The following is a 15,014-nucleotide window of genomic DNA, read 5'->3' on the forward strand; positions in this document are numbered from 1 at the left end:
AAAGGACACGGACACAAAGGAAGTAAAGAATTGGAGAGACTTCATCAGCACAGCTGTCATAAACACAATCGATATCTTTCTCTAACACACAAAATTGCACACTTACCATCCAGCACAAATCCCTTTCCCCTCCTCACTCCAACACAAACACACAAAACTGAAATCCTTTCCCTTATGCATGCCTACTGTAGAAAAGTCAGGATTTGCAACCTCCCCATTTCAGATACACTTGTGTCAAACGTTGAAACGCATCACAAAACAAGCATTAAATCGCCATTTATAAATGTTTATCTTTGTCTGAGACACACACACACACACACACCCTGTCTTTCATCTCCCTGATGCTCTGGTGGGCTCAGGTTTCTTAGCGACAGACTTTCATTCTGCTTATTTATTTCCACAGAAATTCCTGAGCTGGATGTGCTGGTGTTCTTGGCACGGCGTGGAAAACCTCAGACGGATCCCGAGCACTTTCTCTGTCTGTCTGAACAAAGGCAAGGAAACACATCTGCAGGCGCCCTTTTCCCTGCCTGTCAGCAATTTTCTCCACTCGCTACCCGAAAAAGCGAGACTTTTTACAGGCTAATGACTCAAACATAACTGTCAAGCAGTTAAGGAGCAGCTCGCGCTGCGGCCAGCCGAAAGCTCAGTAAAGCGACCGCAGCTCCACTGACCAATCAGAGCGCAGGAAAAAGCAGAGCGTCGGATTTTAGTACATAAAAGCCTGATTCTACTTATCCCCCTGAGCTCAGACGTACATACGCTTTGTTTGCAATACTGTGGTTTCTTATCGAATCTGTCATCAGCGCAGGCTGCCTGTGGTTTTGGCTCCGATTTGGCCAAGACGTTTGCAACCTGTGACGTGTCTTAGAGGTAAAAACACCCCCAGTACACAATACGGCTCGTGTTACACACAGATGAGCAGCGTCTGCTCCTTTCACGCCGGCTTTTCGTTGAAACTGGGCACTTGTTAAAACTGCGCTGGCCTCGATGTGAACGAGTGCTTGACATTCATTACATCTCTCTTTTTTTTTTTTTTTGCAGAGCGCTCTTTAGACAAAGGGCAGATGGCTTGAAAATGCACCAACAACAATGAGACAGGAGAGAGAGCATCTGTCAGCTGAGGGGTCACAGAACTGCACCCACAATTACCACTTACTGCACTAAAGCTGTGTCTCGACTGGCGTTCATGCACGAGAGCACTGCTAAACAGGGACTACACCAGATTCTCAAACTGGATGTGGAGCGCCTTTAAAAATGCATGATCGCTGCACGCAGAATTATTCTATTAATGTAACCCAACTACTGAAATATTAAACACGTGAGGCAGAAATAAAGCCAACTTTTATTATTGGCACCGTTAGAGCTTTTTTACTCCTCAACCTCCTAACAATTTGACCCACATTTGTATATTGGCTTGTTAAAATTAAGTGCTTTCTGCTTGCTTTAAGTTTTTGAGCCCTAGATGAAGATGGGATATGAATATCTCCCAAAAAGAAACGTATTAGTCGGATTTTTACATCAATAATAATAATAATAAATAGTAATGGTTATAAAAGTCAATAGTAGAAATGTCCGTTTTGTACTCGTCCATCAAAATCAAAACAGGAAAACAAACAAAAAAAAAGGCAGCGGTGTCAGCGTTGTGTTCGGCCTCGGACACTTCCACGACCTCAGCTTTATTTACATTTATGGCATTTGGGAGGCGTCTTATTCAGAGCATTGAAGATCAGGGAAGGATTTGAGGGTTAAGAGCTTGGCAGAGCTGGGATTCGAACTCACTTTGTAACTGGTGTAATATTCTAACAAATGTAGTTGCTTCTATTCCCCCCCGAGTCGAAACAACCTAGCAGTGTATTTAAACCACACAGGCTACAAAATATGAACGTTTATGCTTATGGGTTTGTTCTTTGAGCAACGCCTGGTTGTGATCGGATGAAAGAGCATTTCAACCTGAAACTTTTCGTGTTCGCTTTTATGTACATTTATAGGACGTTGTCTATCGATTTCAATTAATGTATTCATAATCAGTGGCATTCCTGTGCGATTTTGAGTAACAGCTCCTGTGCCTTTCGAGAAGGTGGTTTTGGAATGATTAAGGTTAAGTGATTCATACCGAAAGTGAGAAAAATGTGCATTTTAATTACGAGCTCTTTCCGAATGAAGGTCCCTGCATGTAAGGTCCTGGATGCCATAAACCTCAGATGAATGAGAAGTCAGAAACGTCCTTCCAAATTCTTCCACGCACGCCACCAAATTCCAATTTGTCCCAACACACCTTTTGTTTTAAGGCCCTGTCATGCACTAAAAAGAGAAATACTCCCTTCTTTTGTAAACGGTTTGCTGAGCGTTGACCACAATGTCAAACCGACAATTGACACAGGATGCCTGATGTTTTAAAACAAAACAAAAGTTCAACGGGTGTCAGAAGGCCAGGAGACGAATTACCCAAATCTCAGCTCAACATTAGTGAGCTCCAAATTGATATTTGCAAGCTTACTGATTTATTTGATTGGATCAATCCATGATTTACGATACAAATATGTTCATGTGACGTTCCTCCGACCACAAAACACCTAGTCACCACATTTATCTTCACCTTTATAAAGAGAAAAAAAAAACATCATCTGATCATAATTTCCATTAGAAATGTTTTTGGGCTTGGGGTTTTCCATGACTTGAGCGAGAAGGTCGGGTGTTTGCTCTGGAACTGAAGCTCTGTGGCCTGTGGTCTGTGCACACAGCCATGAGCATTGAGGGAAAGGAGTTCCCAGGGTGCATTGCTCCTATGCCATTCACTTTGTATTGTTGGGAGGCAACTCAGTTTTCAGGCTTACTCACACACATAAGCAAGTCTGAGGGGAACATGGAGAGAACGGCAGTTCGTAGCTTAGAGCTTGAAGACAAGGGCATTTTTTTTATACATATGAGATTATATTTTATATGTAGTTCTAATAATAAAATAAACAAGGTTGTTTATTTGAGAGATGGATAAGAACATTCACATAAATCCTACATCAGCGATGATGAAAATGATGTAGTACAAAATGTCTGCTAATACTGCTTATACAATGAAATCGCATTATCTTCTGGATCATCTCTACGTTAGCAGATGTCACCCCCTCCCCCATTTAAACCCATTTGAATTTTTCTTTTTTTCCCCAAAAAAATTCGGAAGTCAAAACCATTACAGGTTCAGACTTACATTCCTGACTTTCGCTGCTACTCACCTTACCTATTAGCTTCACTGTAAATGCTGATTAATTCAGAGCAGTGACTGAATTATATGCTCTGAGACAAATGACTGAATAATAGGCTGGCAATTTAAATCATTAATACTTATAAAGGTCCTATAATTCATAACATGTCTGGCAAATTAAGAAATCTGTAAGACTAGCAGACAGAGAGAGAGAGAGAGAGAGAGAGAGAGAGAGAGAGAGAGAGGGAGAGAGAGAGAGAGAGAGAGAGAGCTATATGTCTGTACACACACACACACACACACACACACACACCAACTACTTATACAGACCTTTTCTATCCTCAACTTCTCTCTCAGACACAAGTCTATTCTGATGAGACAAGCCGCAGTAACATGATCTAATCCCGTTTCCTCTGCTTACTGCATTTCCCAAACACAGCCCAAAGGACACAAACGACTGATAAATCCAATCCACAGCACTACAGTGTGACTGGAAGAGCGGTTTTCTGCTGCAGAGAGCAGGAGAAATTTGGAGGGAAGAAAAAGCAATACCGAAGGAGAGACGCAAGCAGCAGGACAGTGTCAGTTTGTACTGTACTGTTTGACATGAAGAAATTGGACACAAGCTACATCATCATCATCAGTCTCCCTCGGCAGACTAAAACGCAATGGAGAGCCGAAAACGGCAAAGATTCCTTCGGCCACAGGGCGATTATTCAGGACTAAGAGGAAGGTGTAACACAGTTTTGATTGGAATTGGATTCTGAGGCTACAAATCACATGACACTTGGCCTCGATTGAGAGAGAGAGGGAGAAACAGCACTGAAGTGGTTTTAGGTAGATTAAAAGCAAGCAAGCCAAGGCTCTTAAGACTATCCTGATAATTAAATACGTCAAAGCTCATGAAGAGGCATTTGGGGCCTTTTTTATTTTGTACACCAACATTTCAGCAAAGCCACCTAGTCAGCAAAGCCTTCACGGACCTGTCAATAAACATTAGCAGGGGCATCAGTAAATCTACGCAAGAATGGATTGTTTTATTAAATGTATTACCAGGTCTGTTTTTACTGCAAGCATGGAGAAAAAAAATCGCACATGCCAAAAGAGAAAAGCGAGACATTAGTCAAAGGCCGGTCCCGAAAATCTACAGAGGTGTCTCGATGGAAACGGAAATGCTACAGATAGAAGGATCATCAAAGTTGCTGCGTCTCGGTGCTTAAAACATCACAAATGGAAATGCTGTTAATTGAATAAAAGGACAGTGGAGAACGATAGAGCCGCGTGAGATCCCAGGGGTGTCTTTTATATTCCCTTTGATTCCCTTGATTGTAAAATTTATACCATTTTGCAATAAGAAATAGCCTGTAAATTGGGGAGCATTTCATATAAATCAGTAGCCATTATAATAAATACCATGTCCAAGCCCTTCGTAATCTATACTGTATGTGTTATAATATGAATGATGCATATTGTGTACAACTCACTTTCAGTGATCTGCTCAAAACACAGAGTAAAAAAAACAAGTATTCTTGCGTTTCACAGATTCAGAGCTTCATTTCCGAGATGACGTTACAGTTTGTGTATTGTTTTGGGTGGATGTCCTTCCCATGTCCATGCGGGTTTCCTCGCAAAACCATGGCTGCAAGTGGACTGGTTAAGATGAATTGCCCTTTGTGTGAACCTTTCGTGTCCCCATCCACTGCAACTCTGACCAGGATAAAGCCGTTACTGAAGACGAATAACCGAATAAACAGGAGTAATATCACTTTTTATGATTATTGATAAAATACACAAAGATTTGGGAAGAGAATCTGGACTTCTCACCCTGCCGCATTTCCTTGTATGTCAGACTCGGTGAAGGTGTGCAGCGCCTTTACTATTAGAGGAGTCAGGAGTGATACATGGCCACTGAGGTGAGGAGATGTATGACCAGGAGCGGGGTTTCGATCTCGAATATATCAAAACCACAGCCTGCACCGAAGCCTGTTCTGGCTGCAGGTGAGAAGAAATACATGCGAGGGGAAAACCCTCAGGCCCTTTCCTCTTCCCTTCTTTAATCTGCACCATCATCTCCATCATTTAACTCTAACTGCAGCTGGGCCCCAGGTGAAGTCCAGGCTGCGCAGGAAGAAAACGAGGGATGAAGAGAGCCGGGTAAACATCTGGTGAAAACGTGGTCAACTTGTGGACCACACGTGCAGGGTTATCAGATCAGACAGAAACTCAGCATGTCTATAAATATACAATAACGCACACATTCACACCCAACACAGACGAGCGCACTGGACTCATACATGCGCACACCTGCATTCAGACTTCTACGACGTCAATGAGAAAACCCTCTCGTTACGCTCCAGGCCATTACAGCAGTTTACTTGGCTGTCGGAGTGACAGAAAAGCTATTGTAGGATTTGTGCTCCGCTCTTTCTGATGCAGTCATGCAACGTGCCCTCTTGTTTTTTTATTACCAACGTTCACAAATTTGTGGGGGTTACAGTGTACGTGTGTTAAAGTCAAAATAGCTACCGGGCAGTTTCCTATTCCACATTCCTGTGGCCTTTCTATTTTAACTGCATTGGCTTTTTCAAAATGCTAATTTGGACTGATTTTGCTTTGTTTCAGCCTAAGGGCATGTTTTTATTTTACTTTATTATAATTTTTTTGAACAAAAAAATGAGTTGCTTACACCAGATTGATTCTGGGTTTGTTTAAAGAAGGCCGTCTTCACTGCGGGTTTCCTTCACAGAACAGTTGGCCAATTCTCCCCCCCATTTCCGCGATGTCCAAAAAGAAGTTTGATTTTGTTGCATTTGGGTTATCTGTGGACCTCAACGTGTCTTTTTACACCTTTGCTCAAAGTTAAAATTGGAAAGGGACATGACGAGTTACTAATCAGGCTACATGTTTTCCCAACCAATAAAGCAAACAATGGACCGGCGTGAACTTGAGATTCCCATGACTGTATGAGGGTTTTCTAACAGTTTTCACCCCAGACCAAACATATCACTTTCAGTCCAAATACAGAAATGTAAATGAAGCTACCAGCATGTGTCAAGGATGTGGAAGGTTCTCTGCTTTTCCCACACTGAGATATCTAAAATACCTCTATGAATAATGTGTGTGTGTGCCTTGTGATGGACCGGTGACCCATGCATGATAGTTTCCCACTTCATGACCAGTAAGGCAAAACAACCCTGGCTAGCATAAAGGGCTTACTGAAGACGTCTAGAAGAAGAATGGGAAGGTCTTAACAGACTGACGTAAACACTGTAATTACAATCAAGCCGTCTGATCCTTTGGTTTGTTAAGGAAGAACCCCCCACTCAGAAACATTGCTTAAATTGCTTGTTTATATTTAGAGGAACTGGAGCAATTAGGTTCATTAGAAAACGCTGTGAATGGATACAAACAGAAATGAGTGTGGAAGCGCTCGGAGTTCATGCTCGAGCTCTACAAACTATTCATGCAGCCATTCGGGATATGCTTTTTTAGAGTGCATCTCTATACGGCCTGATTGGCAGGTCGGCTCGAGAGCTTCAGAGCTCAGTCCCCCGTCCATCAGCGTCACGACACACGGAGGCCCTCCATCAACAAGGCACGAGACAACTGCCTGGACACAGCTGTTTGTGTTTGTGAGTGTGTGTGTGCATGCATTCCTTACCTGACTTTTGCCCCATCAGGCATCCCGCTTGGCTTTCATCTACAACTTGAAAAGGGGAGAGAGAGAGAGAGAGAGAGAGAGAGAGAGAGAGAGAGAGAGAGAGAGAGAGCGCGAGAGATATTAGGGCAGGGAGGAAAATTGTGCACATACTCAGGTTTCATTTTAACGACTGCTAATTGCATGCACATGACCAGCTGTAAGCTTTCTAATCAATAACATAAGCTAAAGGTGACCTGATTAAACTGTAGACATGAGTGTGTGTGTGTTTTTGCCCCCTTCCTGATTCGTCACAACCCTATCACTGCTTAAAACACATTTTTTAAACCATCATGTCATTTTATTTTATTTTATTTATTTATATTTTTTTTTTTGAAGAAAAAGGTTATCCAACACAAACTGGCCCTGCGTTAAAAAAACAAAAGCTTAATTAGTTACCCAGTCAAGCAAATAAGCAAATCTAACTGACGTTTGAGTTTAATTAGACAAGACACATTTTTGTCTTGCTGTTAGATATATATATATATATATATATATATATATATATATATATATATATATATATATATATATATATATATATATATATATATATATATGTGTGTAAAACACAAATTAATAAAAAAAATTATAAATAAAAATAAAAAAGTTAAAGCTAATTATTTTAAAATAGAGAGCTGCAATTTCAGCAACAAAATATAATTTTTTTAAATCAATTTTCTTAATTCTATAATAATTCAGTATGAGAGATGTTGGATTTCTGATCAGAAGGTTGTGATTTCAAATCCCAGCACCACTAAGCTACCACTGCTGGACCCCTGAGCACGGCTCTTAACCCTTAACTGCTCAGTTATAAGTCGCTCTGTAGAAGTCGCCTGCCGAGTGCCATAAATGTAAACGTATCACACTGTAAAGCCAATGATTCTTCACACCAGGTCTATAAGTGCACATAATCTATAATGTCTTCAGTCAAACCTGTTGCTACTTCCTGCAATTATTTCCCATTTAAAAAAAACAGGATCATTGTGTCCTGTTATACATAGATACTTAATGTGCATGAAGATATTAATATTAGAATATCGGTGTCTCTGCTGAGGGTAAATACCTAACAGAGTTAGCCAGTCATATATAATTACTAGCATGTAACATTCAGAGCAAACAAACAATATTCACACCGATTAGTGCGTCGATTGCGTTCGTTTACACACGACTGTGTTCAAGTGGTTAACTGTGTTCAAGCTGTAGAAGAAGACATTAGTAGCAGCTGATATCCCTGCGGGAGACTACAACTGGTTGCTAGCGTGAAAGTCGATTTGCTTTCGCTTTAGACACTGAAAGAGCGAGAAAAAACAAAACACTGCTGCGATGAAACGTACAAATCAGAGACATGGGGAAACAATTTGAACCGTTTTGCACAGGCGTTTTTTTTCTAAGCCCATACGCCCGACCTGCGCTTATGTGGTATGACACGCCAGCAAACGTGTTTAATATTCCCCCGAAAAACACGTGTCAGTGTCCCAGTAGCTGAAATCCCCTGTTCTCCAGTAGCAAGGTTGGGACGTGTTTAAAGCAGGAAAACACGCTTGTGTGTGTGTGTTTGTGCGTTTTGAAACAGGGTTTAGGTTTCATTAAGAGGCTCTGAGCTAGAGCAGCTGTGCCGCCTGTATAACTACACATGACTGCGGTCGAGCTGCTAGCACTAGCTGTGCTCCGTTGTGCCATGAAAATGGAAAATAAATCAGTAACCAGATCCTGACAGCAAGTGAAATGTCTACTGGGTAAAATCTTCCAATCAAACTGTGGACGTTTTATATATATATATATATATATATATATATATATATATATATATATATATTTATATATATATATATATATATATATATATATATATATATAAATATATATATATATATATAAATATATATATATATATATATATATATATATATATATATATATATTCAGATCTAAATGCTTTTCTGGTTTTCATTAGTTAGCAAAGTACTTGTTCAGTGCTCAGGGATAAACATGGCCAGGAATTGGCTGATATTTGGTGTAATTATTGTGCTTGCCAGACGCAGACACCGGCAGCAGGCTATAAGCGTCTGGGCACTCTGACAACCATATACTGTTAAATATTAGGGATTAGCAGCAGTGGCTAGGCTAATACACAGGACTTAGAGAAAGGGAGGGGGGGAGATAGAGAAGGAGAGGAGAGGGAGAAAGCACAGCAGTAACAGATTTTCATTACACTACACTCTCTGAAAATCATTTTCATTTTTTATGGGGTCAGTATAACTGGGGGAAGTATAACCGCGCTGCAATAAACGCAAATAACACGCACGCAAACATGACTGTTAACGCACGCTGAATATACGCTCCGTGGTTATTACTCTTAGGATGAAGTAAATCAGAAAACAGAGCCTGAAGCAACATTTTAAAAGAAGGAGAAGCGCAACCTCACATCAGTTAATTACTTTCTCGCTTCACCTCTTTTGGGCAGCACGTCACACGTGTAACGTCTTTACATCCGAGTGTACAGAGGAGTGCGACCTGGAGCAGGCAAGACGTCGCGGCGGGCACTCAGGACACACTGCCTCGAAAACAACGTGCTGTATCGAGGATGTGCTCAAAGTGTCGCCACAACAACGTGAGCAGCCAATCAGAATCCACAAGACCCTTGTGCACAAAATAAACACACATCCTCCTGCATCCTCTCTCTCACACACACTCAATACAACACACTTTGTTTTTTTAATCCAAGATATTCACCAGAGCACAAAAAACAACTCACAAAATGAGAGAAACACACACACACTCAGTTCAAATCAGTTTTATTTGTACAGCGCTTTTAACAAACAAGCAATAATATTCTGATTATAAGATAGTGAGTCCTTACGGATCACCTGTGCTGCATTGCAACCCTTATATATACATACACACACACACACACACACACACACACACACACACACACACACACACACACACACACACACACACACACACAGTGGTACCCCGCTTATCGACAGGCTCGGACATAGTTTTTTAGCCGAAATTTGCGCCCGCTGAATGACCAAATACCCGCTTATCGACCTTTTTTTTTACCCCGGCCCACGTGGAGCGAGGAAAAGGATCTTTCCAGTCTCGCCTCAGCCTTCATGGAGAGAGCATCTATCGTAAATTAAACTTCGGTTTGTGAACAATATAGTGTTATTTAGCGGACAATATAACAATTTAGCGCGTGTATATTGTACATTCGCTCTTCGACTTTTCGCATTTCGACCGGTTTTAAGGAACGGTTTAAGGTCGATAAGCGGGGTATCACTGTGTGTGTGTGTGTGTGTGTGTGTGTGTGTGTGTGTGTGTGTGTGTGTGTGTATGTATATATATATATATATATATATATATATATATATATATACATACACATACATACACACACACATACATACACACACTCATTTTAGAATGTGCAGCTTGTATAGCAGTACAGATTTACTGTCCTCTGAAAATAACAACATACAGCCATGATTGTCGAAATAACTGGCAACAAAAGTGAGTACACCAGCTTTACTGTTTACTGTTAGTGCATTTATACACTGTTCTCTCTTTAAGCCCAGTGTGGTTAATGGTGTTTCCCGATGTCAGTAAATCTAATTCTGCACATTCCACCGAGAGAACGAGGAGAAACAATCCAGAAATAGGTCATTGAATAATGCAGGCATTAACTTCCTGGCAACGGCACGCTCTTATCGACCGTTTGTGTTTGTGCCCTGCTGGTGAAAAGAAAAGCTCCGGAGAATAACACACTTTGGCCTTGGACACACGCACAAACTCACACACACAAACATGAAAGGCCACAACCCGAAAACTATTTCTGATCAAAAGAACTGGAACAAAGAGCAACAAAACACACACACACACACACACACACACACACACACAGGTGTGGTCTATAGGCTTTCTATGGATTTATATAAGAGTGTAGTGCTCTCAGAAAAGGCACTGGTTTTAAGTAGGTGTTAAGTGTGCATATTCTGCGCTTTCTATCAATAACTTTACACACGTAACGGAACTGAACAAAGCGCTGCTTGGTAAAGAAGTGCGTTCCTCTGATTGATTAAAAAGCTGAATTCATGAAATCCGTGCGCTGCTGATTCGCTATGCAGCGATATCCTCTATTAGCACTTTACTTGCGTCGCAGGAACTGCAGGAGTGATGAAGTTGTGATGGAGCAGTGATTAAGTAGTAATGAAGTAGTAGTGATTAATGTCAGCATTAATACCGACAAATGATTTCAATCATTACAATGAATGAAAGATAACATTCTGCTTGCTAACTAGTGGAAAGATTAGAGTATGGTTAGAGCTGCCTATAGTCTTTTTTGTTTTTATTTCTATTTAAATTTAGTATATGAATAATAGTGTACATCCTCAGAAACACATCTTTGACACAGGGTGGCATATCAGAACTAAAGGAACAAGCTACCCACCTTCTTCTACATACATACGTTTCCAGAAGGCCACTATGGGAACAAAGTGTTTCTCTCCATTCCACTGAGACCCCATAGATCATTTTGCGTTGCCTGATGGCTGTGAAATCACCAAGTCACACATGTGATCTCTGAATGAGATTCAGCATTCTTCACTCCCATCCTCTTCACTACGTAGATCATCTACACACATCTGTATAACAAGTGCATTCCCTATCTGATTCTTTAAAATAGGATAAGCTTCACAATACAACGTACGATAACGAAGTGTGCCGTTTATATGACCACTCGAAAACCCTGATAACTGTCAAAACCTGATACGATCAGATCACTGTAAACCCGCTCACTGACTAGACGCCTGGAGGGTGATAAAGAAGAGAGTTTGGAGGAGAATCGTGTTCGCTCTACCAGACCTCTTGTCCTATTCATTCTCCATAACTCCTAAACGCGCTTTAAAAAAAAGGAATGAAAGGGTAAAAAAAAAAAAAGAGAGGGAGGACGAGTTGAGAAATAAAATCCGATCGCTTGAATATGTGCGGTTGTGCTCGTAGAACGTCACATCAACGCAGGAACCGAATGGGAGAAAACTAATGAAGTGCAATCGGAAATTCTGCTGCATCCAGTGTTTCAGTGGAGTGAAATATTCCTCGCTCTGGGTGTAATGGAGAAAAAGAGGAAGCTAATAGGGTCATCCTTAGCTAACGTCTGAAAATGTGCTGCAGTGTTCAATTTTCATGGTGCGCATTCAATTTTTTTAGAGCCATCTCACCCATCAAATCCGTACATAAATTGACTTGCGCGAGGCGACATTTCATTTCGGGTTTCGCGCCGCCTTGCCTCCCTCGGAGGCAATGGCCCGGTGGGCTCGCTCTTCCAATCTGCTTCCTCTCATCTCATTGGAACCGAGGGAACCTCTCTAATCTCAGACCTCACTCTCATTACTTCCTGCTTTCCTAGCCTGCTATCCTTGCCAATGGTAAATCTCTTGAGATGCTCCAGGCAATGTTACTTCCTCCTCCTGAAGCATATTACACAGAATACACTCCAGCATCGTTTGTGATAATGTTTTTTCAAGTAGGGGAAAAATGACCCCGCGCCTTTATGAGTAATGTTTTGGTGCACCGCATCACCGATACAGGGTTTGTATCTATATTTCGCAGGATCACAGGCCAACAAGACCAGTGGATGAAATAAAACCCGAAACAAACACATTGCATTGGTGGGCCTCATGCTGTTATGTAATATTACAAACTAAACACAGCATAATGCAAACCGGGAATGGAATCAGAGAGCAGGGGCATGTTTAGGAGATATCCCCGTTTTTTTTTATTTTTTTCGGCAGTCAATTTATCTTTAAATAAATAAATAAATAAAAACAGAAAGCATTACATTTTCTGATGTGGTGTTCAGCCTGCTTCATGAGTCTCCTGACAGGTTGTTGATCGTCTGTAGGGGTGTTTTTAATTTTTTTTGGCTGTTTGTCTAAATAAATTACCAGCGTTTACTCGTGTGTCAGTCTCCAAACAATGTTAACACGATCCAATTACTCTCTTCTCTATGATATAATACATTTGGCAGGTCTGGTTTTTAATTAGACATTTCGTTCAATCTTTTCTAGTCGGCGCCCCTTATACCGTGTCACCGATATGACGATTTGGAAAGTTGAATTTAATTAGTAATGATTAGGGAATTCTCACCAACCTGGCATCCCTTCAAATCAGAAGCAACTGTATATTGTGACACAATGGTATTTATTTATTGCGTAGACATTTTCCCCATCTTTACACTGCAATTTGGTAGCCTGAAAATTCCGACTCGTGATCGCCGCTATAGCTACCAAGCGAAGATGAACGAAAGCTAACGCATGCCTCCTTTGAGAAAAATGAAGCCAGGCATCCTGCTCATGTTTGCACAACCCTGAGTGGCCTAACACAGCGCTTTCCTCCATGTGTGTTCCATTGCTCTACCGACCCTCTTCTACATACTCGAGCTCCCAGATGGCTGCAATTACCTAGTCTTTAAAATCAATTACAAAATCAAACATAAGTGAATAAGTGAAATAGGAATAACGTTTATGTTCGTAAATGAACTCAAAAAAAAAAAAAAAAAAAAAAAAAAAGAAAAAAGGATGTAATAGTAATCAAAGCTATTAGCTGTGGAGTAAGTTTAAAAGTCCTGCGCAGGTTTATAGTGTTACACACGCAGGTCTGTGGGGATTTGATCCATCCCCTACAGTGCTCATGCTGTGTCGAGTACACGAATACCTGCTGCCAAAAGATTCAAATAAAACACAATTCAAACATTCTATTATTCATAAACTATGTAACTAAGTCTGCATTATTAATAGCACCAGGCTCGGCCCAAAACCGCAAATTTTATATTTGCATCCCGCATTGAATTACATTTTTTTAATAATTATTATTATTATTATTTAAAAATGCAGACAGAAATTAAGGATGCAGGGCCGACTGCGATGCCCAGTGTGCTGGACGCCATGGCGACAGCGACAGCGGTCACCAGAGAGACACGCCATCAGCCCTCGATTAAATAAAGGGCCCCTAATACATTCACAAGTGTTTGTTAAAACGCCATCATGTGACACGGATTTAGTTTGCGTCCGAGTGTGATGCATTTAGGAAAGAGGCCCCTCTTATTAGATTTTTGAGCGAGATTTGAACGCGGAACACAGATTAATTGCATTACGGTAGGGATGATCATTGATCTGCTTCCTGACATGCACTTAGTCTGGTGAGTTGCCATTTCATATCAAAAAGAGATTGCTGGAGAAGGCTAAGTGCTTCTGCATCCTTATTCTCTTTGGGAAATCAGAACGGGGGGAAGGAAAGAAAGAAAGAAAGAAAGAAAGAAAGAAAGAAAGAAAGAAAGATATATATATATATATATAGATGGGGTGTTCTCTGCATTAAAGAGGTGCCCATGCAGGTCTGTACACACAAATACATGAGTGTGTGCTTATTGGTAAAAGGTAAACACATATGGTGCAGCATAGACACTGATCATACACTGACAGCACAGATCCCCACTCTTTTTAATCAATATGTTTTTGTCCTCAAAAGACAAAATGCCCACACACACACACACACACACACACACACACACACACACACACACACACACACACACACACACACACACAGCAACAATAAATGTTAGTTACTGCCCCTCTGTGTTTTACCCTCTTACCTTATTTCTATAAAGCCAGGTTTTATAGCTGTTACTACTCTGATTCACACTACAGCTACAGTGTCTGTGTTTAAGAATTATTGGCACCCTTCCTCCTGATCTGTGTAACGCTCATTTTGTTACATTTAATTCTGCTCATAATGCTGTAGAACCAATGAGTGAGTCGGGTTTTTTTTTTTCTTTTGCTCCGCTTCTTACCCAGGTCCATGCTTTTGGAAGATTTGATGTGATGATGCTCCATCGTGCCCTGAGGATGTTGAGAGGTCCGAGAGCTTTCAGCTGGGCATGGGCCCGAATCCCACTCCAGACTAACACACACACACACACACACACACACACACACACGAGCACAAACGAAACAGAAATGCGTGACACAAACGTCCCAATATGTGAAGCAAAAGCAAAACGGTTGAAGATTAGAAATAATCATTGGTATTTCCGGAAACAGATCTGTT

The 15,014-nt window shown here is 41.0% G+C and overlaps 1 protein-coding gene across 4 annotated transcripts in view; it reads right to left on the minus strand.

Moving 5' to 3' along the window:
• pard3bb (par-3 family cell polarity regulator beta b) overlaps window positions 1-15,014 on the minus strand; it is a 259,615-nt gene that overhangs the window by 97,782 nt on the left and 146,819 nt on the right. For 3 of the 4 annotated variants that reach the window (XM_083537986.1, XM_083537984.1, XM_083537985.1), the window contains exons 16-17: window positions 14,758-14,867; window positions 6,861-6,905 (exon numbers count right to left, since the gene is read on the minus strand). In XM_083537986.1, the coding sequence (XP_083394112.1) occupies window positions 6,861-6,905; window positions 14,758-14,867 (155 nt within the window). The remainder of the gene's footprint in view (window positions 1-6,860; window positions 6,906-14,757; window positions 14,868-15,014) is intronic. The other variant, XM_083537987.1, reaches the window with a different exon arrangement.

The sequence above is a fragment of the Silurus aristotelis genome, assembly GCF_946808225.1.
Source record: "Silurus aristotelis genome assembly, chromosome: 3".
Lineage (NCBI taxonomy): Eukaryota > Metazoa > Chordata > Actinopteri > Siluriformes > Siluridae > Silurus > Silurus aristotelis.